Source organism: Elephas maximus, chromosome 5, assembly GCF_024166365.1.
Source record: "Elephas maximus indicus isolate mEleMax1 chromosome 5, mEleMax1 primary haplotype, whole genome shotgun sequence".
Lineage (NCBI taxonomy): Eukaryota > Metazoa > Chordata > Mammalia > Proboscidea > Elephantidae > Elephas > Elephas maximus.
Window position 1 is genome coordinate 160,576,601 of NC_064823.1, and position 24,844 is coordinate 160,601,444.

A 24,844-nucleotide genomic window follows, 5' to 3' on the forward strand; every position below is an offset into this window, starting at 1 on the left:
CCATGTACCCACCAAATGACTACAACGTAAAAGTCTGATACACGTGGTGTGGGTGAGGCTGTGCAACAACAGGCCCTCTCCTGCACACTTCTGGTAGGTGTGTATATGGCATGTAGGTGTGTATATGGCATGTAGGTGTGTGTACTGGCATGTAGGTGTGTGTATATTGGCATTGCAACTATGGAAGCTATCTGGTATTATGTTAACAAAGTTGAGCAACGCCATACCCTGTGCCCCAGCAGCTGAACTCTGTGTTGGTACCCTAAAGAAGCACGTGTCCATGTGCACAGGAGACATGCTCAAGGATGTAGTGTTATTTGTAATGAGAGCAGGCAGAAAACAAACCAAGAAAGCTATGCAGGAGAAAGTTACAAATCAGAATAGTCTGAAATATTTACCCCAAGCAGAGCTGAAGTCCTCTCCATTTCTTCCTTGTTTACTTGAATCTTATGGCTTTCCATCACTGTGATTCAAAAACCAAACATAATATTTGCATTACATTAACAAATCATTTCTTAGTAAAACACTAAAGTGCAAGAACTAAACCTCACTGCCTCAAAGAAGACAATAATGATAGCAACTACCGCTTCCCTTGCACCTACTATGTGCCAACGTCTGCAAAATGTCTATGATTAGTCCCGTTTGACAGTGAGAACACAAGAGCTCAGGTAAGGAACTCAGAGCATTGACAGAGCTAGAGTTTGAGCCCTTGCTCTGACCACGGGATAGGTGGGAGTGGGCGAGGGAGGCACACACTGAACAGAGAATCTCTCTACAGGCCAGCACAGCTGCAGAGGCACTGGGTGAAGCTCTGCTACCCCAGGTTCACAGCAAGACCTGCGGAGGCCAGGGACACTACAGAGGCAAAGACAGAATTAAGCCCTACAATATTCCTCTAGGGAAGTTTCTAAGACTCCATCACCCTAAGAAAGGGAGAGTTAAAAGCATAAAAATTAGGGATGAGAGACAACTACTAACATGTAAAGTATCCAGAGAGGCCTCCTCTCCTGGCCCCGCTGCCTCTCAGGAGTGTGGGAATTATGTGGCGTTTGCCTCTCAGCCAGAACACCCAGCACAACCTCACACTATAGAAGGGACTCTGTACAACTGCAATGTCAGAAACTTCTAGGCCTCTAGACCCCGAGAGAGGAGGCAGTCTGACCCCTCATGTGGCCGAAAGGGAAAAGAAAGAGCTTGCTACTCCCTAAATACGGTAAAACCTGTGGAAGCTAGAACCTGTGTAAGGCAGAAACCTGTCAGCGGAAGAAAACTAAAATATTTTCTACCAAAATAAGCAAAAGAAAACTGCTAAGGCTGCACCCTGTCAAAAGTGGAAAATTTGAAAGAGCCAGAAAAACAAGGCAGTCGTGGCGAGTTCCAGCTTTCACAGGTTCACTGTAATTTAAGGGAGAAAAAACTGTTCTCAAACAATTTCAAGAATTCTCTAGAAAAAGTGAATATACTTCATCTTTATAGTTACCTTACCTGCCAAAATTGGTATCAGAGGAAGCTCCAAAGTACAAAATAGTTGCCATAAACCATAAACCTGTTTCACAGAATGTAATAATATCAACGTTACTTATTTCTATCTGCATTTTGCTGAAAAGCCTACTTAATTTACTTAATTCCATTGGGCAAAAATTAAGGCAATTGCCGTAGTGAACACGGTTGTTTCCTATCCAACGTCCACTCCTCTCTCCCTTCCTCTTTCTTAACAAAACTCATTTCCTTCAAGTGTCCTTTTTTTGTTACAAGGCTAGAAATGCCAGGTAGGGCAAGCCCCACCCCCACTTTTCTTTATTCTCATTTTTAAGGCAGATCTAGGTATTTGTGGGCTTTTAGTCTCCCATTTTAATTTCTGAATGGGTTTACTGAATTTCCCAAAAATTTAGCTAGAATTTCCATTGGTTTTGCATTGGCTTTATTGATAATTTGTGAAAACTGAATGGTTATATTAGTTCATCTCATCCAAGAGCATGAAAACTCCCATGCTCTTTATCAGCATTTCCATCTTTTCTCTCTCCTGCTGCTGCCTGAGAGGGTCTGTGGCCTCTTCCTGCACTGTCTGCTTTCAGCTGAGCTCTGAGAGTTCTCAGTGCTCTGCCTGCCTCTCCATACCATTCCTATGCCCTGCTCAGGGCCCGGGGGTAGGGTGTGCATGACCCCTCCAGACCACCTCACCTGGACTCTGTGGCTCTCTGGTGGCTTTTGCCCAGTTGGAAGCACTAGAAGGAGACTGGAAGGAGGAGGGAGAAAAGGTGGGTTTTCTATCTCCCTGCACATCCACATTCCCAGCACGCAGCCATATTCTGGCCCTCTGACTCCTTACTCCCTCTGCCCCTCTGTCATGGATGCTGCTTTCCCCAGCTTCCGGCTTCCCTTAACAGCTCTCCCTTGGATCCCGGGGGATGAAAAGCGTCTGGTTACAGCAGTCCCTGGATGCTTCTCCATCCTTTGCTGGTTCCCTAACTGTGCTCCTGCCTCTGAAAGCAGCCCATTCAGTCAACGTTTCTCCGCTGCTCTTTTGAAAGGCCATCAGCTTCCCCATGAGATTCTGTTTTAGTTGAGTTGGTCCATTTTACTATTAATTAAAATGAGGGCTCAACTTTTATTTTCACGGTGGCATCAGAAACATTCCAGTCGAAGCAGAGGTTTCATTTGGGAAAGTGCTACATTTACATGTTACACTTGTTTTCAGTCTATGGAAATCTTTATCATTCTGAACTACCATTTTATGAGTGAAATGTGGGCTAATTTGGCCTTCGAACACAGTGTTTTATCTTCCTTCACATTCAGGGACACGGGAGGTACTGCTGCCTGTGGAGGTACTGCTCCCAGTGGAGGTACTGCTGCCTGTGAGCCTGAAGGTGAATGAGAAGACACTGGAGGTACTGCTGCCTGTGAGCCTGAAGGTCAATGAGAAGACAGTGGAGGTACTGCTGCCTATAAGTCTGAAGGTGAATGAGAAGACACTGGAGGTACTGCTCCCTGTGGGTCTGAAGGTGAATGAGAAGACAGTGGAGGTACTGCTGCCTGTGGGTCTGAAGGTGAATGAGAAGACAGTGGAGGTACTACTCCGTGTGGGTCTGAAGGTGAATGAGAAGACACTGGAGGTACTGCTCCCTGTGGGTCTGAACGTGAATGAGAAGACAGTGGAGGTACTGCTGCCTGTGGGTCTGAAGGTGAATGAGAAGACACTGGAGGTACTGCTCCCTGTGAGTCTGAAGGTGAATGAAAAGACCCTGGAGGTACTGCTGCCTGTGAGCCTGAAGGTGAATGAGAAGACACTGGAGGTACTCCTGCCTGTGAGCCTGAAGGTGAATGAGAAGACACTGGAGGTACTGCTCCCTGTGAGCCTGAAGGTGAATGAGAAGACACTGGAGGTACTGCTCCCTGTGAGTCTGAAGGTGAATGAGAAGACACTGGAGGTACTGCTGCCTGTGAGTCTGAAGGTGAATGAGAAGACCCTGGAGGTACTGCTCCCTGTGAGTCTGAACGTGAATGAGAAGACGCTGGAGGTACTGCTCCCTGTGAGTCTGAAGGTGAATGAAAAGACCCTGGAGGTACTGCTGCCTGTGAGCCTGAAGGTGAATGAGAAGACACTGGAGGTACTCCTGCCTGTGAGCCTGAAGGTGAATGAGAAGACAGTGGAGGTACTGCTCCCTGTGAGTCTGAAGGTGAATGAGAAGACTCTGGAGGTACTGCTGCCTGTGAGTCTGAAGGTGAATGAGAAGACAGTGGAGGTACTGCTCCCTGTGAGTCTGAACGTGAATGAGAAGACGCTGGAGGTACTGCTCCCTGTGAGCCTGAAGGTGAATGAGAAGACGCTGGAGGTACTGCTCCCTGTAAGCCTGAAGGTGAATGAGAAGACAGTGGAGGTACTGCTCCCTGTGAGCCTGAAGGTGAACGAGAAGACACTGGAGGTACTGCTCCCTGTGAGCCTGAAGGTGAATGAGAAGACAGTGGAGGTACTGCTCCCTGTGAGTCTGAAGGTGAATGAGAAGACACTGGAGGTACTGCTCCCTGTGAGCCTGAAGGTGAATGAGAAGACAGTGGAGGTACTGCTCCCTGTGAATCTGAAGGTGAATGGGAAGACACTGGAGGTACTGCTCCCTGTAAGCCTGAAGGTGAATGAGAAGACAGTGGAGGTACTGCTCCCTGTGGGTCTGAAGGTGAATGAGAAGACACTGGAGGTACTGCTCCCTGTGAGCCTGAAGGTGAATGAGAAGACACTGGAGGTACTGCTCCCTGTGAGCCTGAAGGTGAATGAGAAGACACTGGAGGTACTGCCCCCTGTGAGCCTGAAGGTGAATGAGAAGACACTGGAGGTACTGCTCCCTGTGAGTCTGAAGGTGAATGAGAAGACACTGGAGGTACTGCTCCCTGTGAGCCTGAAGGTGAATGAGAAGACAGTGGAGGTACTGCTCCCTGTGAGCCTGAAGGTGAATGAGAAGACACTGGAGGTACTGCTCCCTGTGAGTCTGAAGGTGAATGAGAAGACAGTGGAGGTACTGCTCCCTGTGAGTCTGAAGGTGAATGAGAAGACACTGGAGGTACAGCTCCCTGTGAGCCTGAAGGTGAATGAGAAGACAGTGGAGGTACTGCTCCCTGTGAGTCTGAAGGTGAATGAGAAGACACTGGAGGTACTGCTCCCTGGGAGCCTGAAGGTGAATGAGAAGACACTGGAGGTACTGCTCCCTGTGGGTCTGAAGGTGAATGAGAAGACACTGGAGGTACTCCTGCCTGTGAGCCTGAATGTGAATGAGAAGACACTGGAGGTACTGCTCCCTGTGAGCCTGAACGTGAATGAGAAGACACTGGAGGTACTGGTGCCTGTGAGTCTGAAGGTGAATGAAAAGACCCTGGAGGAACTGCTGCCTGTGAGCCTGAAGGTGAATGAGAAGACACTGGAGGTACTCCTGCCTGTGAGCCTGAAGGTGAATGAGAAGACACTGGAGGTACTGCTCCCTGAGGGCCTGAAGGTGAATGAGAAGACAGTGGAGGTACTGCTCCCTGTGAGTCTGAAGGTGAATGAGAAGACACTGGAGGTACTGCTGCCTGTGAGTCTGAAGGTGAATGAGAAGACCCTGGAGGTACTGCTCCCTGTGAGTCTGAACGTGAATGAGAAGACGCTGGAGGTACTGCTCCCTGTGAGCCTGAAGGTGAATGAGAAGACGCTGGAGGTACTGCTCCGTGTGAGCCTGAAGGTGAATGAGAAGACGCTGGAGGTACTGCTCCCTGTGAGCCTGAAGGTGAATGAGAAGACACTGGAGGTACTGCTCCCTGTGGGTCTGAAGGTGAATGAGAAGACAGTGGAGGTACTGCTCCCTGTGAGTCTGAAGGTGAATGAGAAGACACTGGACGTACTGCTCCCTATGAGCCTGAAGGTGAATGAGAAGACAGTGGAGGTACTGCTCCCTGTGAGTCTGAAGGTGAATGAGAAGACACTGGAGGTACTGCTCCCTGTGAGCCTGAAGGTGAATGAGAAGACACTGGAGGTACTGCTCCCTGTGGGTCTGAAGGTGAATGACAAGACAGTGGAGCTACTGCTGCCTCTGGGTCTGAAGGTGAATGAGAAGACACTGGAGGTACTACTCCCTGTGGGTCTCAAGGTGAATGAGAAGACAGTGGAGGTACTGCTGCCTGTGGGTCTGAAGGTGAATGAGAAGACACAGGAGGTACTACTCCGTGTGGGTCTGAAGGTGAATGAGAAGACAGTGGAGGTACTGCTCCCTGTGGGTCTGAAGGTGAATGAGAAGACAGTGGAGGTACTGCTGCCTGTGGGTCTGAAGGTGAATGAGAAGACACTGGAGGTACTGCTCCCTGTGAGTCTGAAGGTGAATGAAAAGACACTGGAGGTACTGCTGCCTGTGAGCCTGAAGGTGAATGAGAAGACACTGGAGGTACTCCTGCCTGTGAGCCTGAAGGTGAATGAGAAGACACTGGAGGTACTGCTCCCTGTGAGCCTGAAGGTGAATGAGAAGACACTGGAGGTACTGCTCCGTGTGAGTCTGAAGGTGAATGAGAAGACCCTGGAGGTACTGCTCCCTGTGATTCTGAACGTAATTGAGAAGACGCTGGAGGTACTGCTCCCTGTGAGCCTGAAGGTGAATGAGAAGACTCTGGAGGTAAAGCTCCCTGTGAGCCTGAAGGTGAATGAGGAGACTCTGGAGGTACTGCTCCCTGTGAGCCTGAAGGTGAATGAGAAGACTCTGGAGGTACTGCTCCCTGTGAGTCTGAAGGTGAATGAGAAGACACTGGAGATACTGATCCCTGTGAGGCTGAAGGTGAATGAGAAGACAGTGGAGGTACTGCTGCCTGTGAGCCTGAAGGTGAATGAGAAGACAGAGGAGGTACTGCTCCCTGTGAGTCTGAAGGTGAATGAGAAGACACTGGAGGTACTGCTGCCTGTGAGTCTGAAGGTGAATGAGAAGACAGTGGAGGTACTGCTCCCTGTGAGTCTGAAGGTGAAGGAGAAGACACTGGAGGTACTGCTCCCTGTGAGCCTGAAGGTGAATGAGAAGACGCTGGAGGTACAGCTCCCTGTGAGCCTGAAGGTGAATGAGAAGACACTGGAGGTACTGCTGCCTGTGAGTCTAAAGGTGAATGAGAAGACAGTGGAGGTACTGCTCCCTGTGAGTCTGAAGGTGAATGAGAAGACACTGGAGGTACTGCTCCCTGTGAGCCTGAAGGTGAATGAGAAGACACTGGAGGTACTGCTCCCTGTGGGCCTGAAGGTGAATGAGAAGACACTGGAGGTACTGCTGCCTGTGAGTCTGAAGGTGAACGAGAAGACAGTGGAGGTACTGCTCCCTGTGAGCCTGAAGGTGAATGAGAAGACAGTGGAGGTACTGCTCCCTGTGAGTCTGAACGTGAATGAGAAGAAGCTGGAGCTACTGCTCCCTGTGAGCCTGAAGGTCAATGAGAAGACGCTGGAGGTACTGCTCCCTGTGAGCCTGAAGTTGAATGAGAAGACGCTGGAGGTACTGCTCCCTGTGAGTCTGAAGGTGAATGCGAAGACAGTGGAGGTACTGCTCCCTGTGAGTCTGAAGGTGAATGAGAAGACACTGGAGGTATTGCTCCCTGTGAGTCTGAACGTGAATGAGAAGACAGAGGAGGTACTGCTCCTTGTGAGTCTGAAGGTGAATGAGAAGACACTGGAGGTACTGCTGCCTGTGAGCCTGAAGGTGAATGAGAAGACCCTGGAGGTACTGCTGCCTGTGAGCCTGAAGGTGAATGAGAAGACAGTGGAGGTACTGCTCCCTGTGAGTCTGAAGGTGAATGAGAAGACACTGGAGGTATAGCTCCCTGTGAGCCTGAAGGTGAATGAGAAGACACTGGAGGTACTGCTCCCTGTGAGCCTGAAGGTGAATGAGAAGACACTAGAGGTACTGCTCCCTGTGAGCCTGAAGGTGAATGAGAAGACAGTGGAGGTACTGCTCCCTGTGAGCCTGAAGGTGAATGAGAAGACAGTGGAGGTACTGCTCCCTGTGAGTCTGAAGGTGAATGAGAAGACAGTGGAGGTACTGCTCCCTGTGAGTCTGAAGGTGAATGAGAAGACACTGGAGGTACAGCTCCCTGTGAGCCTGAAGGTGAATGAGAAGACAGTGAAGGTAAAGCTCCCTGTGAGTCTGAAGGTGAATGAGAAGACACTGGAGGTACTGCTCCCTGTGAGCCTGAAGGTGAATGAGAAGACACTGGAGGTACTGCTCCCTGTGGGCCTGAAGGTGAATGAGAAGACAGTGGAGCTACTGCTCCCTGTGGGTCTGAAGGTGAATGAGAAGACACTGGAGGTACTGGTGCCTGTGAGCCTGAAGGTGAATGAGAAGACACTGGAGGTACTGCTCCCTGTGAGCCTGAAGGTGAGTGAGAAGACAGTGGAGGTACTGCTGCCTGTGAGTCTGAAGGTGAATGAGAAGACACTGGAGGTACTGCTGCCCGTGAGCCTGAAGGTGAATGAGAAGACAGTGGAGGTACTGCTCCCTGTGAGTCTGAAGGTGAATGAGAAGACACTGGAGGTACTGCTGCCTGTGAGCCTGAAGGTGAATGAGAAGACACTGGAGGTACTGCTGCCTGTGGGTCTGAAGGTGAATGAGAAGACACTGGAGGTACTGGTGCCTGTGAGCCTGAAGGTGAATGAGAAGACACTGGAGGTACTGCTCCCTGTGAGCCTGAAGGTGAATGAGAAGACACTGGAGGTACTGCTCCCTGTGAGCCTGAAGGTGAATGAGAAGACACTGGAGGTACTGCTCCCTGTGAGTCTGAAGGTGAATGAGAAGACAGTGGAGGTACTGCTCCCTGTGAGCCTGAAGGTGAATGAGAAGACAGTGGAGGTACTGCTCCCTGTGAGCCTGAAGGTGAATGAGAAGACACTGGAGGTACTGCTCCCTGTGAGACTGAAGGTGAATGAGAAGACAGTGGAAGTACTGCTCCCTGTGAGTCTGAAGGTGAATGAGAAGAGACCAGAGGTACAGCTCCCTGTGAGCCTGAAGGTGAATGAGAAGACAGTGGAGGTACTGCTCCCTGTGAGTCTGAAGGTGAATGAGAAGACACTGGAGGTACTGCTCCCTGTGAGCCTGAAGGTGAATGAGAAGACACTGGAGGTACTGCTCCCTGTGGGTCTGAAGGTGAATGACAAGACAGTGGAGCTACTGCTGCCTGTGGGTCTGAAGGTGAATGAGAAGACACTGGAGGTACTGGTGCCTGCGAGCCTGAAGGTGAATGAGAAGACACTGGAGGTACTGCTCCCTGTGAGCCTGAAGGTGAATGAGAAGACACTGGAGGTACTGCTCCCTGTGAGTCTGAAGGTGAATGAGAAGACACTGGAGGTACTGCTACCTGTGGGTCTGAAGGTGAATGAGAAGACACTGGAGGTACTGCTCCCTGTGAGTCTGAAGGTGAATGAGAAGACACTGGAGGTACTGCTACCTGTGGGTCTGAAGGTGAATGAGAAGACACTGGAGGTACTGCGGCCTGTGAGCCTGAAGGTGAATGAGAACACAGTGGAGGAACTGCTCCCCGTGAGTCTGAAGGTGAATGAGAAGACAGTGGAGGTATTGCTGCCTGTGGGTCTGAAGGTGAATGAGAAGACAATGGAGGTACTGCTGCCTGTGAGCCTGAAGGTGAATGAGAAGACACTGGAGGTACTGCTACCTCTGAGTCTGAAGGTGAATGAGAAAACCCTGGAGGTACTGCTGCCTGTGAGTCTGAAGGTGAATGAGAAGACACTGGAGGTACTGCTCCCTGTGAGTCTGAGGGTGAATGAGAAGACAGTGGAGGTACTGCTGCCTGTGAGTCTGAAGGTGAATGAGAAGACACTGGAGGTACTGCTCCCTGTGAGCCTGAAGGTGAATGAGAAGACACTGGAGGTACAGCTGCCTGTGAGTCTGAAGGTGAATGAGAAGACACTGGAGGTACTGCTCCCTGTGAGCCTGAAGGTGAATGAGAAGATACTGGAGGTACTGCTGCCCGTGAGCGTGAATGTGAATGAGAAGACACTGGAGGTAGTGCTGCCTGTGAGTCTGAAGGTGAATGACAAGACACTGGAGGTACTGCTCCCTGTAAACCTGAAGGTGAATGAGAAGACACTGGAGGTACTGCTGCCTGTGAGTCTGAAGGTGAACGAGAAGACCCTGGAGGTACTGCTCCCTGTGACTCTGAACGTGAATGAGAAGACGCTGGAGGTACTGCTCCCTGTGAGCCTGAAGGTGAATGAGAAGACACTGGAGGTACTGCTCCCTGTGAGTCTGAAGGTGAATGAGAAGACAGTGGAGGTACTGCTCCCTGTGAGCCTGAAGGTGAATGAGAAGACACTGGAGGTACTGCTCCCTGTGAGTCTGAAGGTGAATGAGAAGACATTGGAGGTACTGCTCCCTGTGAGCCTGAAGGTGAATGAGAAGACACTGGAGGTACTGCTCCCTGTGGGTCTGAAGGTGAATGACAAGACAGTGGAGCTACTGCTGCCTGTGGGTCTGAAGGTGAATGAGAAGACACTGGAGGTACTGGTGCCTGCGAGCCTGAAGGTGAATGAGAAGACACTGGAGGTACTGCTCCCTGTGAGCCTGAAGGTGAATGAGAAGACACTGGAGGTACTGCTCCCTGTGAGTCTGAAGGTGAATGAGAAGACACTGGAGGTACTGCTGCCTGTGGGTCTGAAGGTGAATGAGAAGACACTGGAGGTACTGCTGCCTGTGAGCCTGAAGGTGAAAGAGAAGACAGTAGAGGTACTGCTCCCTGTGAGTCTGAAGGTGAATGAGAAGACACTGGAGGTACTGCTGCCTGTGAGCCTGAAGGTGAATGAGAACACAGTGGAGGAACTGCTCCCCGTGAGTCTGAAGGTGAATGAGAAGACAGTGGAGGTACTGCTCCCTGTGGGTGTGAAGGTGAATGAGAAGACAGTGGAGGTACTGCTCGTCGTGGGTCCGAAGGTGAATGAGAAGACACTGGAGGTACTGCTGCCTGTGGGTCTGAAGGTGAATGAGAAGACACTGGAGGTACTGCTCCCTGTGAGCCTGAAGGTGAATGAGAAGACACTGGAGGTACTGCTCCCTGTTAGCCTGAAGGTGAATGAGAAGACACTGGAGGTACTGCTCCCTGTGAGCCTGAAGGTGAATGAGAAGACACTGGAGGTACTGCTCCCTGTGAGTCTGAAGGTGAATGAGAAGACAGTGGAGGTACTGCTGCCTGTGGGTCTGAAGGTGAATGAGAAGACAATGGAGGTACTGCTGCCTGTGAGCCTGAAGGTGAATGAGAAGACACTGGAGGTACTGCTACCTCTGAGTCTGAAGGTGAATGAGAAAACCCTGGAGGTACTGCTGCCTGTGAGTCTGAAGGTGAATGAGAAGACACTGGAGGTACTGCTCCCTGCGAGTCTGAAGGTGAATGAGAAGACAGTGGAGGTACTGCTGCCTGTGAGTCTGAAGGTGAATGAGAAGACACTGGAGGTACTGCTCCCTGTGAGCCTGAAGGTGAATGAGAAGACACTGGAGGTACAGCTGCCTGTGAGTCTGAAGGTGAATGAGAAGACACTGGAGGTACTGCTCCCTGTGAGCCTGAAGGTGAATGAGAAGATACTGGAGGTACTGCTGCCCGAGAGCGTGAATGTGAATGAGAAGACACTGGAGGTAGTGCTGCCTGTGAGTCTGAAGGTGAATGACAAGACACTGGAGGTACTGCTCCCTGTAAACCTGAAGGTGAATGAGAAGACACTGGAGGTACTGCTGCCTGTGAGTCTGAAGGTGAACGAGAAGACCCTGGAGGTACTGCTCCCTGTGACTCTGAACGTGAATGAGAAGACGCTGGAGGTACTGCTCCCTGTGAGCCTGAAGGTGAATGAGAAGACGTTGGAGGTACTGCTCCCTGTGAGCCTGAAGGTGAATGGGAAGACAGTGGAGGTACTGCTCCCTGTGAGTCTGAAGGTGAATGAGAAGACACTGCAGGTACTGCTCCCTGTGAGCCTGAAGGTGAATGAGAAGACACTGGAGGTACTGCTCCCTGTGAGTCTGAAGGTGAATGCGAAGACAGTGGAGGTACTGCTCCCTGTGAGTCTGAAGGTGAATGAGAAGACACTGGAGATACTGATCCCTGTGAGGCTGAAGGTGAATGAGAAGACAGTGGAGGTACTGCTGCCTGTGAGCCTGAAGGTGAATGAGAAGACAGAGGAGGTACTGCTCCCTGTGAGTCTGAAGGTGAATGAGAAGACACTGGAGGTACTGCTGCCTGTGAGTCTGAAGGTGAATGAGAAGACAGTGGAGGTACTGCTCCCTGTGAGTCTGAAGGTGAATGAGAAGACACTGGAGGTACTGCTCCCTGTGAGCCTGAAGGTGAATGAGAAGACGCTGGAGGTACTGCTCCCTGTGAGCCTGAAGGTGAATGAGAAGACACTGGAGGTACTGCTGCCTGTGAGTCTAAAGGTGAATGAGAAGACAGTGGAGGTACTGCTCCCTGTGAGTCTGAAGGTGAATGAGAAGACACTGGAGGTACTGCTCCCTGTGAGCCTGAAGGTGAATGAGAAGACAGGGGAGGTACTGCTCCCTGTGAGCCTGAAGGTGAATGAGAAGACACTGGAGGTACTGCTGCCTGTGAGTCTGAAGGTGAATGAGAAGACAGTGGAGGTACTGCTCCCTGTGAGCCTGAAGGTGAATGAGAAGACAGTGGAGGTACTGCTCCCTGTGAGTCTGAACGTGAATGAGAAGAAGCTGGAGCTACTGCTCCCTGTGAGCCTGAAGGTCAATGAGAAGACGCTGGAGGTACTGCTCCCTGTGAGCCTGAAGTTGAATGAGAAGACACTGGAGGTACTGCTCCCTGTGAGTCTGAAGGTGAATGCGAAGACAGTGGAGGTACTGCTCCCTGTGAGTCTGAAGGTGAATGAGAAGACACTGGAGGTATTGCTCCCTGTGAGTCTGAACGTGAATGAGAAGACAGTGGAGATACTGCTCCTTGTGAGTCTGAAGGTGAATGAGAAGACACTGGAGGTACTGCTGCCTGTGAGCCTGAAGGTGAATGAGAAGACCCTGGAGGTACTGCTGCCTGTGAGCCTGAAGGTGAATGAGAAGACAGTGGAGGTACTGCTCCCTGTGAGTCTGAAGGTGAATGAGAAGACACTGGAGGTATAGCTCCCTGTGAGCCTGAAGGTGAATGAGAAGACACTGGAGGTACTGCTCCCTGTGAGCCTGAAGGAGAATGAGAAGACACTAGAGGTACTGCTCCCTGTGAGCCTGAAGGTGAATGAGAAGACAGTGGAGGTACTGCTCCCTGTGAGCCTGAAGGTGAATGAGAAGACAGTGGAGGTACTGCTCCCTGTGAGTCTGAAGGTGAATGAGAAGACAGTGGAGGTACTGCTCCCTGTGAGTCTGAAGGTGAATGAGAAGACACTGGAGGTACAGCTCCCTGTGAGCCTGAAGGTGAATGAGAAGACAGTGAAGGTAAAGCTCCCTGTGAGTCTGAAGGTGAATGAGAAGACACTGGAGGTACTGCTCCCTGTCAGCCTGAAGGTGAATGAGAAGACACTGGAGGTACTGCTCCCTGTGGGCCTGAAGGTGAATGAGAAGACAGTGGAGCTACTGCTCCCTGTGGGTCTGAAGGTGAATGAGAAGACACTGGAGGTACTGGTGCCTGTGAGCCTGAAGGTGAATGAGAAGACACTGGAGGTACTGCTCCCTGTGAGCCTGAAGGTGAATGAGAAGACAGTGGAGGTACTGCTGCCTGTGGGTCTGAAGGTGAATGAGAAGACACTGGAGGTACTGCTGCCCGTGAGCCTGAAGGTGAATGAGAAGACAGTGGAGGTACTGCTCCCTGTGAGTCTGAAGGTGAATGAGAAGACACTGGAGGTACTGCTGCCTGTGAGCCTGAAGGTGAATGAGAAGACACTGGAGGTACTGCTGCCTGTGGGTCTGAAGGTGAATGAGAAGACACTGGAGGTACTGGTGCCTGTGAGCCTGAAGGTGAATGAGAAGACACTGGAGGTACTGCTCCCTGTGAGCCTGAAGGTGAATGAGAAGACACTGGAGGTACTGCTCCCTGTGAGCCTGAAGGTGAATGAGAAGACACTGGAGGTACTGCTCCCTGTGAGTCTGAAGGTGAATGAGAAGACAGTGGAGGTACTGCTCCCTGTGAGCCTGAAGGTGAATGAGAAGACAGTGGAGGTACTGCTCCCTGTGAGCCTGAAGGTGAATGAGAAGACACTGGAGGTACTGCTCCCTGTGAGACTGAAGGTGAATGAGAAGACAGTGGAAGTACTGCTCCCTGTGAGTCTGAAGGTGAATGAGAAGACACCAGAGGTACAGCTCCCTGTGAGCCTGAAGGTGAATGAGAAGACAGTGGAGGTACTGCTCCCTGTGAGTCTGAAGGTGAATGAGAAGACACTGGAGGTACTGCTCCCTGTGAGCCTGAAGGTGAATGAGAAGACACTGGAGGTACTGCTCCCTGTGAGCCTGAAGGTGAATGAGAAGACACTAGAGGTACTGCTGCCTGTGAGCCTGAAGGTGAATGAGAAGACAGTGGAGGTACTGCTCCCTGTGAGTCTGAAGGTGAATGAGAAGACACTGGAGGTATAGCTCCCTGTGAGCCTGAAGGTGAATGAGAAGACACTGGAGGTACTGCTCCCTGTGAGCCTGAAGGTGAATGAGAAGACACTAGAGGTACTGCTCCCTGTGAGCCTGAAGGTGAATGAGAAGACAGTGGAGGTACTGCTCCCTGTGAGTCTGAAGGTGAATGAGAAGACAGTGGAGGTACTGCTCCCTGTGAGTCTGAAGGTGAATGAGAAGACAGTGGAGGTACTGCTCCCTGTGAGTCTGAAGGTGAATGAGAAGACACTGGAGGTACAGCTCCCTGTGAGCCTGAAGGTGAATGAGAAGACAGTGAAGGTAAAGCTCCCTGTGAGTCTGAAGGTGAATGAGAAGACACTGGAGGTACTGCTCCCTGTGAGCCTGAAGGTGAATGAGAAGACACTGGAGGTACAGCTCCCTGTGGGCCTGAAGGTGAATGAGAAGACAGTGGAGCTACTGCTCCCTGTGGGTCTGAAGGTGAATGAGAAGACACTGGAGGTACTGGTGCCTGTGAGCCTGAAGGTGAATGAGAAGACACTGGAGGTACTGCTCCCTGTGAGCCTGAAGGTGAGTGAGAAGACAGTGGAGGTACTGCTGCCTGTGAGTCTGAAGGTGAATGAGAAGGCACTGGAGGTACTGCTGCCCGTGAGCCTGAAGGTGAATGAGAAGACAGTGGAGGTACTGCTCCCTGTGAGTCTGAAGGTGAATGAGAAGACACTGGAGGTACTGCTGCCTGTGAGCCTGAAGGTGAATGAGAAGACACTGGAGGTACTGCTGCCTGTGGGTCTGAAGGTGAATGAGAAGACACTGGAGGTACTGGTGCCTGTGAGCCTGAAGGTGAATGAGAAGACACTGGAGGTACTGCTCCCTGTGAGCCTGAAGGTGAATGAGAAGACACTGGAGGTACTGCTCCCTGTGAGCCTGAAGGTGAATGAGAAGACACTGGAGGTACTGCTCCCTGTGAGTCTGAAGGTGAATGAGAAGACAGTGGAGGTACTGCTCCCTGTGAGCCTGAAGGTGAATGAGAAGACAGTGGAGGTACTGCTCCCTGTGAGCCTGAAGGTGAATGAGAAGACACTGGAGGTACTGCTCCCTGTGAGACTGAAGGTGAATGAGAAGACAGTGGAAGTACTGCTCCCTGTGAGTCTGAAGGTGAATGAGAAGAGACCAGAGGTACAGCTCCCTGTGAGCCTGAAGGTGAATGAGAAGACAGTGGAGGTACTGCTCCCTGTGAGTCTGAAGGTGAATGAGAAGACACTGGAGGTACTGCTCCCTGTGAGCCTGAAGGTGAATGAGAAGACACTGGAGGTACTGCTCCCTGTGGGTCTGAAGGTGAATGACAAGACAGTGGAGCTACTGCTGCCTGTGGGTCTGAAGGTGAATGAGAAGACACTGGAGGTACTGGTGCCTGCGAGCCTGAAGGTGAATGAGAAGACACTGGAGGTACTGCTCCCTGTGAGCCTGAAGGTGAATGAGAAGACACTGGAGGTACTGCTCCCTGTGAGTCTGAAGGTGAAGGAGAAGACACTGGAGGTACTGCTACCTGTGGGTCTGAAGGTGAATGAGAAGACACTGGAGGTACTGCTCCCTGTGAGTCTGAAGGTGAATGAGAAGACACTGGAGGTACTGCTACCTGTGGGTCTGAAGGTGAATGAGAAGACACTGGAGGTACTGCGGCCTGTGAGCCTGAAGGTGAATGAGAACACAGTGGAGGAACTGCTCCCCGTGAGTCTGAAGGTGAATGAGAAGACAGTGGAGGTATTGCTGCCTGTGGGTCTGAAGGTGAATGAGAAGACAATGGAGGTACTGCTGCCTGTGAGCCTGAAGGTGAATGAGAAGACACTGGAGGTACTGCTACCTCTGAGTCTGAAGGTGAATGAGAAAACCCTGGAGGTACTGCTGCCTGTGAGTCTGAAGGTGAATGAGAAGACACTGGAGGTACTGCTCCCTGTGAGTCTGAGGGTGAATGAGAAGACAGTGGAGGTACTGCTGCCTGTGAGTCTGAAGGTGAATGAGAAGACACTGGAGGTACTGCTCCCTGTGAGCCTGAAGGTGAATGAGAAGACACTGGAGGTACAGCTGCCTGTGAGTCTGAAGGTGAATGAGAAGACACTGGAGGTACTGCTCCCTGTGAGCCTGAAGGTGAATGAGAAGATACTGGAGGTACTGCTGCCCGTGAGCGTGAATGTGAATGAGAAGACACTGGAGGTAGTGCTGCCTGTGAGTCTGAAGGTGAATGACAAGACACTGGAGGTACTGCTCCCTGTAAACCTGAAGGTGAATGAGAAGACACTGGAGGTACTGCTGCCTGTGAGTCTGAAGGTGAACGAGAAGACCCTGGAGGTACTGCTCCCTGTGACTCTGAACGTGAATGAGAAGACGCTGGAGGTACTGCTCCCTGTGAGCCTGAAGGTGAATGAGAAGACACTGGAGGTACTGCTCCCTGTGAGCCTGAAGGTGAATGAGAAGACACTGGAGGTACTGCTCCCTGTGAGTCTGAAGGTGAATGAGAAGACAGTGGAGGTACTGCTCCCTGTGAGCCTGAAGGTGAATGAGAAGACACTGGAGGTACTGCTCCCTGTGAGTCTGAAGGTGAATGAGAAGACATTGGAGGTACTGCTCCCTGTGAGCCTGAAGGTGAATGAGAAGACACTGGAGGTACTGCTCCCTGTGGGTCTGAAGGTGAATGACAAGACAGTGGAGCTACTGCTGCCTGTGGGTCTGAAGGTGAATGAGAAGACACTGGAGGTACTGGTGCCTGCGAGCCTGAAGGTGAATGAGAAGACACTGGAGGTACTGCTCCCTGTGAGCCTGAAGGTGAATGAGAAGACACTGGAGGTACTGCTCCCTGTGAGTCTGAAGGTGAATGAGAAGACACTGGAGGTACTGCTGCCTGTGGGTCTGAAGGTGAATGAGAAGACACTGGAGGTACTGCTGCCTGTGAGCCTGAAGGTGAAAGAGAAGACAGTAGAGGTACTGCTCCCTGTGAGTCTGAAGGTGAATGAGAAGACACTGGAGGTACTGCTGCCTGTGAGCCTGAAGGTGAATGAGAACACAGTGGAGGAACTGCTCCCCGTGAGTCTGAAGGTGAATGAGAAGACAGTGGAGGTACTGCTCCCTGTGGGTGTGAAGGTGAATGAGAAGACAGTGGAGGTACTGCTCGTCGTGGGTCTGAAGGTGAATGAGAACACACTGGAGGTACTGCTGCCTGTGGGTCTGAAGGTGAATGAGAAGACACTGGAGGTACTGCTCCCTGTGAGCCTGAAGGTGAATGAGAAGACACTGGAGGTACTGCTCCCTGTTAGCCTGAAGGTGAATGAGAAGACACTGGAGGTACTGCTCCCTGTGAGCCTGAAGGTGAATGAGAAGACACTGGAGGTACTGCTCCCTGTGAGTCTGAAGGTGAATGAGAAGACAGTGGAGGTACTGCTGCCTGTGGGTCTGAAGGTGAATGAGAAGACAATGGAGGTACTGCTGCCTGTGAGCCTGAAGGTGAATGAGAAGACACTGGAGGTACTGCTACCTCTGAGTCTGAAGGTGAATGAGAAAACCCTGGAGGTACTGCTGCCTGTGAGTCTGAAGGTGAATGAGAAGACACTGGAGGTACTGCTCCCTGCGAGTCTGAAGGTGAATGAGAAGACAGTGGAGGTACTGCTGCCTGTGAGTCTGAAGGTGAATGAGAAGACACTGGAGGTACTGCTCCCTGTGAGCCTGAAGGTGAATGAGAAGACACTGGAGGTACAGCTGCCTGTGAGTCTGAAGGTGAATGAGAAGACACTGGAGGTACTGCTCCCTGTGAGCCTGAAGGTGAATGAGAAGATACTGGAGGTACTGCTGCCCGAGAGCGTGAATGTGAATGAGAAGACACTGGAGGTAGTGCTGCCTGTGAGTCTGAAGGTGAATGACAAGACACTGGAGGTACTGCTCCCTGTAAACCTGAAGGTGAATGAGAAGACACTGGAGGTACTGCTGCCTGTGAGTCTGAAGGTGAACGAGAAGACCCTGGAGGTACTGCTCCCTGTGACTCTGAACGTGAATGAGAAGACGCTGGAGGTACTGCTCCCTGTGAGCCTGAAGGTGAATGAGAAGACGTTGGAGGTACTGCTCCCTGTGAGCCTGAAGGTGAATGGGAAGACAGTGGAGGTACTGCTCCCTGTGAGTCTGAAGGTGAATGAGAAGACACTGCAGGTACTGCTCCCTGTGAGCCTGAAGGTGAATGAGAAGACACTGGAGGTACTGCTCCCTGTGAGTCTGAGGTGAATGCGAAGACAGTGGAGGTACTGCTCCCTGTGAGTCTGAAGGTGAATGAGAAGACACTGGAGATACTGATCCCTGTGAGGCTGAAGGTGAATGAGAAGACAGTGGAGGTACTGCTGCCTGTGAGCCTGAAGGTGAATGAGAAGACAGAGGAGGTACTGCTCCCTGTGAGTCTGAAGGTGAATGAGAAGACACTGGAGGTACTGCTGCCTGTGAGTCTGAAGGTGAATGAGAAGACAGTGGAGGTACTGCTCCCTGTGAGTCTGAAGGTGAATGAGAAGACACTGGAGGTACTGCTCCCTGTGAGCCTGAAGGTGAATGAGAAGACGCTGGAGGTACTGCTCCCTGTGAGCCTGAAGGTGAATGAGAAGACACTGGAGGTACTGCTGCCTGTGAGTCTAAAGGTGAATGAGAAGACAGTGGAGGTACTGCTCCCTGTGAGTCTGAAGGTGAATGAGAAGACACTGGAGGTACTGCTCCCTGTGAGCCTGAAGGTGAATGAGAAGACAGGGGAGGTACTGCTCCCTGTGAGCCTGAAGGTGAATGAGAAGACACTGGAGGTACTGCTGCCTGTGAGTCTGAAGGTGAATGAGAAGACAGTGGAGGTACTGCTCCCTGTGAGCCTGAAGGTGAATGAGAAGACAGTGGAGGTACTGCTCCCTGTGAGTCTGAACGTGAATGAGAAGAAGCTGGAGCTACTGCTCCCTGTGAGCCTGAAGGTCAATGAGAAGACGCTGGAGGTACTGCTCCCTGTGAGCCTGAAGTTGAATGAGAAGACACTGGAGGTACTGCTCCCTGTGAGTCTGAAGGTGAATGCGAAGACAGTGGAGGTACTGCTCCCTGTGAGTCTGAAGGTGAATGAGAAGACACTGGAGGTATTGCTCCCTGTGAGTCTGAACGTGAATGAGAAGACAGTGGAGATACTGCTCCTTGTGAGTCTGAAGGTGAATGAGAAGACACTGGAGGTACTGCTGCCTGTGAGCCTGAAGGTGAATGAGAAGACCCTGGAGGTACTGCTGCCTGTGAGCCTGAAGGTGAATGAGAAGACAGTGGAGGTACTGCTCCCTGTGAGTCTGAAGGTGAATGAGAAGACACTGGAGGTATAGCTCCCTGTGAGCCTGAAGGTGAATGAGAAGACACTGGAGGTACTGCTCCCTGTGAGCCTGAAGGAGAATGAGAAGACACTAGAGGTACTGCTCCCTGTGAGCCTGAAGGTGAATGAGAAGACAGTGGAGGTACTGCTCCCTGTGAGCCTGAAGGTGAATGAGAAGACAGTGGAGGTACTGCTCCCTGTGAGTCTGAAGGTGAATGAGAAGACAGTGGAGGTACTGCTCCCTGTGAGTCTGAAGGTGAATGAGAAGACACTGGAGGTACAGCTCCCTGTGAGCCTGAAGGTGAATGAGAAGACAGTGAAGGTAAAGCTCCCTGTGAGTCTGAAGGTGAATGAGAAGACACTGGAGGTACTGCTCCCTGTCAGCCTGAAGGTGAATGAGAAGACACTGGAGGTACTGCTCCCTGTGGGCCTGAAGGTGAATGAGAAGACAGTGGAGCTACTGCTCCCTGTGGGTCTGAAGGTGAATGAGAAGACACTGGAGGTACTGGTGCCTGTGAGCCTGAAGGTGAATGAGAAGACACTGGAGGTACTGCTCCCTGTGAGCCTGAAGGTGAATGAGAAGACAGTGGAGGTACTGCTGCCTGTGGGTCTGAAGGTGAATGAGAAGACACTGGAGGTACTGCTGCCCGTGAGCCTGAAGGTGAATGAGAAGACAGTGGAGGTACTGCTCCCTGTGAGTCTGAAGGTGAATGAGAAGACACTGGAGGTACTGCTGCCTGTGAGCCTGAAGGTGAATGAGAAGACACTGGAGGTACTGCTGCCTGTGGGTCTGAAGGTGAATGAGAAGACACTGGAGGTACTGGTGCCTGTGAGCCTGAAGGTGAATGAGAAGACACTGGAGGTACTGCTCCCTGTGAGCCTGAAGGTGAATGAGAAGACACTGGAGGTACTGCTCCCTGTGAGCCTGAAGGTGAATGAGAAGACACTGGAGGTACTGCTCCCTGTGAGTCTGAAGGTGAATGAGAAGACAGTGGAGGTACTGCTCCCTGTGAGCCTGAAGGTGAATGAGAAGACAGTGGAGGTACTGCTCCCTGTGAGCCTGAAGGTGAATGAGAAGACACTGGAGGTACTGCTCCCTGTGAGACTGAAGGTGAATGAGAAGACAGTGGAAGTACTGCTCCCTGTGAGTCTGAAGGTGAATGAGAAGACACCAGAGGTACAGCTCCCTGTGAGCCTGAAGGTGAATGAGAAGACAGTGGAGGTACTGCTCCCTGTGAGTCTGAAGGTGAATGAGAAGACACTGGAGGTACTGCTCCCTGTGAGCCTGAAGGTGAATGAGAAGACACTGGAGGTACTGCTCCCTGTGGGTCTGAAGGTGAATGACAAGACAGTGGAGCTACTGCTGCCTGTGGGTCTGAAGGTGAATGAGAAGACACTGGAGGTACTGGTGCCTGCGAACCTGAAGGAGAATGAGAAGACACTGGAGGTACTGCTCCCTGTGAGCCTGAAGGTGAATGAGAAGACACTGGAGGTACTGCTCCCTGTGAGTCTGAAGGTGAATGAGAAGACACTGGAGGTACTGCTACCTGTGGGTCTGAAGGTGAATGAGAAGACACTGGAGGTACTGCTGCCTGTGAGCCTGAAGGTGAAAGAGAAGACAGTAGAGGTACTGCTCCCTGTGAGTCTGAAGGTGAATGAGAAGACACTGGAGGTACTGCGGCCTGTGAGCCTGAAGGTGAATGAGAACACAGTGGAGGAACTGCTCCCCGTGAGTCTGAAGGTGAATGAGAAGACAGTGGAGGTACTGCTCCCTGTGGGTGTGAAGGTGAATGAGAAGACAGTGGAGGTACTGCTCGTCGTGGGTCTGAAGGTGAATGAGAAGACACTGGAGGTACTGCTGCCTGTGGGTCTGAAGGTGAATGAGAAGACACTGGAGGTACTGCTCCCTGTTACCCTGAAGGTGAATGAGAAGACACTGGAGGTACTGCTCCCTGTGAGCCTGAAGGTGAATGAGAAGACACTGGAGGTACTGCTCCCTGTGAGTCTGAAGGTGAATGAGAAGACAGTGGAGGTACTGCTGCCTGTGGGTCTGAAGGTGAATGAGAAGACAATGGAGGTACTGCTGCCTGTGAGCCTGAAGGTGAATGAGAAGACACTGGAGGTACTGCTACCTCTGAGTCTGAAGGTGAATGAGAAAAACCTGGAGGTACTGCTGCCTGTGAGTCTGAAGGTGAATGAGAAGACACTGGAGGTACTGCTCCCTGTGAGTCTGAAGGTGAATGAGAAGACAGTGGAGGTACTGCTGCCTGTGAGTCTGAAGGTGAATGAGAAGACACTGGAGGTACTGCTCCCTGTGAGCCTGAAGGTGAATGAGAAGACACTGGAGGTACTGCTCCCTGTGAGTCTGAAGGTGAATGAGAAGACACTGGAGGTACTGCTGCCTGTGAGCCTGAAGGTGAATGAGAACACAGTGGAGGAACTGCTCCCCGTGAGTCTGAAGGTGAATGAGAAGACAGTGGAGGTACTGCTCCCTGTGGGTGTGAAGGTGAATGAGAAGACAGTGGAGGTACTGCTCGTCGTGGGTCTGAAGGTGAATGAGAAGACACTGGAGGTACTGCTGCCTGTGGGTCTGAAGGTGAATGAGAAGACACTGGAGGTACTGCTCCCTGTGAGCCTGAAGGTGAATGAGAAGACACTGGAGGTACTGCTCCCTGTTAGCCTGAAGGTGAATGAGAAGACACTGGAGGTACTGCTCCCTGTGAGCCTGAAGGTGAATGAGAAGACACTGGAGGTACTGCTCCCTGTGAGTCTGAAGGTGAATGAGAAGACAGTGGAGGTACTGCTGCCTGTGGGTCTGAAGGTGAATGAGAAGACAATGGAGGTACTGCTGCCTGTGAGCCTGAAGGTGAATGAGAAGACACTGGAGGTACTGCTACCTCTGAGTCTGAAGGTGAATGAGAAAACCCTGGAGGTACTGCTGCCTGTGAGTCTGAAGGTGAATGAGAAGACACTGGAGGTACTGCTCCCTGCGAGTCTGAAGGTGAATGAGAAGACAGTGGAGGTACTGCTGCCTGTGAGTCTGAAGGTGAATGAGAAGACACTGGAGGTACTGCTCCCTGTGAGCCTGAAGGTGAATGAGAAGACACTGGAGGTACAGCTGCCTGTGAGTCTGAAGGTGAATGAGAAGACACTGGAGGTACTGCTCCCTGTGAGCCTGAAGGTGAATGAGAAGATACTGGAGGTACTGCTGCCCGTGAGCGTGAATGTGAATGAGAAGACACTGGAGGTAGTGCTGCCTGTGAGTCTGAAGGTGAATGACAAGACACTGGAGGTACTGCTCCCTGTAAACCTGAAGGTGAATGAGAAGACACTGGAGGTACTGCTGCCTGTGAGTCTGAAGGTGAACGAGAAGACCCTGGAGGTACTGCTCCCTGTGACTCTGAACGTGAATGAGAAGACGCTGGAGGTACTGCTCCCTGTGAGCCTGATGGTGAATGAGAAGACGTTGGAGGTACTGCTCCCTGTGAGCCTGAAGGTGAATGGGAAGACAGTGGAGGTACTGCTCCCTGTGAGTCTGAAGGTGAATGAGAAGACACTGGAGGTACTGCTCCCTGTGAGCCTGAAGGTGAATGAGAAGACACTGGAGGTACTGCTCCCTGTGAGTCTGAAGGTGAATGCGAAGACAGTGGAGGTACTGCTCCCTGTGAGTCTTAAGGTGAATGAGAAGACACTGGAGATACTGATCCCTGTGAGGCTGAAGGTGAATGAGAAGACAGTGGAGGTACTGCTGCCTGTGAGCCTGAAGGTGAATGAGAAGACAGAGGAGGTACTGCTCCCTGTGAGTCTGAAGGTGAATGAGAAGACACTGGAGGTACTGCTGCCTGTGAGTCTGAAGGTGAATGAGAAGACAGTGGAGGTACTGCTCCCTGTGAGTCTGAAGGTGAATGAGAAGACACTGGAGGTACTGCTCCCTGTGAGCCTGAAGGTGAATGAGAAGACGCTGGAGGTACTGCTCCCTGTGAGCCTGAAGGTGAATGAGAAGACACTGGAGGTACTGCTGCCTGTGAGTCTAAAGGTGAATGAGAAGACAGTGGAGGTACTGCTCCCTGTGAGTCTGAAGGTGAATGAGAAGACACTGGAGGTACTGCTCCCTGTGAGCCTGAAGGTGAATGAGAAGACAGGGGAGGTACTGCTCCCTGTGAGCCTGAAGGTGAATGAGAAGACACTGGAGGTACTGCTGCCTGTGAGTCTGAAGGTGAATGAGAAGACAGTGGAGGTACTGCTCCCTGTGAGCCTGAAGGTGAATGAGAAGACAGTGGAGGTACTGCTCCCTGTGAGTCTGAACGTGAATGAGAAGAAGCTGGAGCTACTGCTCCCTGTGAGCCTGAAGGTCAATGAGAAGACGCTGGAGGTACTGCTCCCTGTGAGCCTGAAGTTGAATGAGAAGACACTGGAGGTACTGCTCCCTGTGAGTCTGAAGGTGAATGCGAAGACAGTGGAGGTACTGCTCCCTGTGAGTCTGAAGGTGAATGAGAAGACACTGGAGGTATTGCTCCCTGTGAGTCTGAACGTGAATGAGAAGACAGTGGAGGTACTGCTCCTTGTGAGTCTGAAGGTGAATGAGAAGACCCTGGAGGTACTGCTGCCTGTGAGCCTGAAGGTGAATGAGAAGACAGTGGAGGTACTGCTCCCTGTGAGTCTGAAGGTGAATGAGAAGACACTGGAGGTATAGCTCCCTGTGAGCCTGAAGGTGAATGAGAAGACACTGGAGGTACTGTTCCCTGTGAGCCTGAAGGTGAATGAGAAGACACTAGAGGTACTGCTCCCTGTGAGCCTGAAGGTGAATGAGAAGACAGTGGAGGTACTGCTCCCTGTGAGCCTGAAGGTGAATGAGAAGACAGTGGAGGTACTGCTCCCTGTGAGTCTGAAGGTGAATGAGAAGACAGTGGAGGTACTGCTCCCTGTGAGTCTGAAGGTGAATGAGAAGACACTGGAGGTACAGCTCCCTGTGAGCCTGAAGGTGAATGAGAAGACAGTGAAGGTAAAGCTCCCTGTGAGTCTGAAGGTGAATGAGAAGACACTGGAGGTACTGCTCCCTGTGAGCCTGAAGGTGAATGAGAAGACACTGGAGGTACTGCTCCCTGTGGGCCTGAAGGTGAATGACAAGACAGTGGAGCTACTGCTCCCTGTGGGTCTGAAGGTGAATGAGAAGACTTTGGAGGTACTGGTGCCTGTGAGCCTGAAGGTGAATGAGAAGACACTGGAGGTACTGCTCCCTGTGAGCCTGAAGGTGAATGAGAAGACAGTGGAGGTACTGCTGCCTGTGGGTCTGAAGGTGAATGAGAAGACACTGGAGGTACTGCTGCCCGTGAGCCTGAAGGTGAATGAGAAGACAGTGGAGGTACTGCTCCCTGTGAGTCTGAAGGTGAATGAGAAGACACTGGAGGTACTGCTGCCTGTGAGCCTGAAGGTGAATGAGAAGACACTG

At 51.5% G+C, this 24,844-nt stretch overlaps 1 protein-coding gene across 1 annotated transcript in view; it reads right to left on the minus strand.

The window, feature by feature from the left end:
- LOC126077355 (DNA polymerase nu-like) overlaps positions 1 to 1,536 on the minus strand; it is a 108,548-nt gene extending 107,012 nt beyond the window's left edge. The window contains exons 1-2 of the mRNA XM_049886610.1: positions 1,486 to 1,536; positions 399 to 463 (exon numbers count right to left, since the gene is read on the minus strand). Coding sequence (XP_049742567.1) covers positions 399 to 461 — 63 coding nt within the window. The 5' untranslated portion in view covers positions 462 to 463; positions 1,486 to 1,536. The remainder of the gene's footprint in view (positions 1 to 398; positions 464 to 1,485) is intronic.
- Positions 1,537 to 24,844: the final 23,308 nt, after the last annotated feature.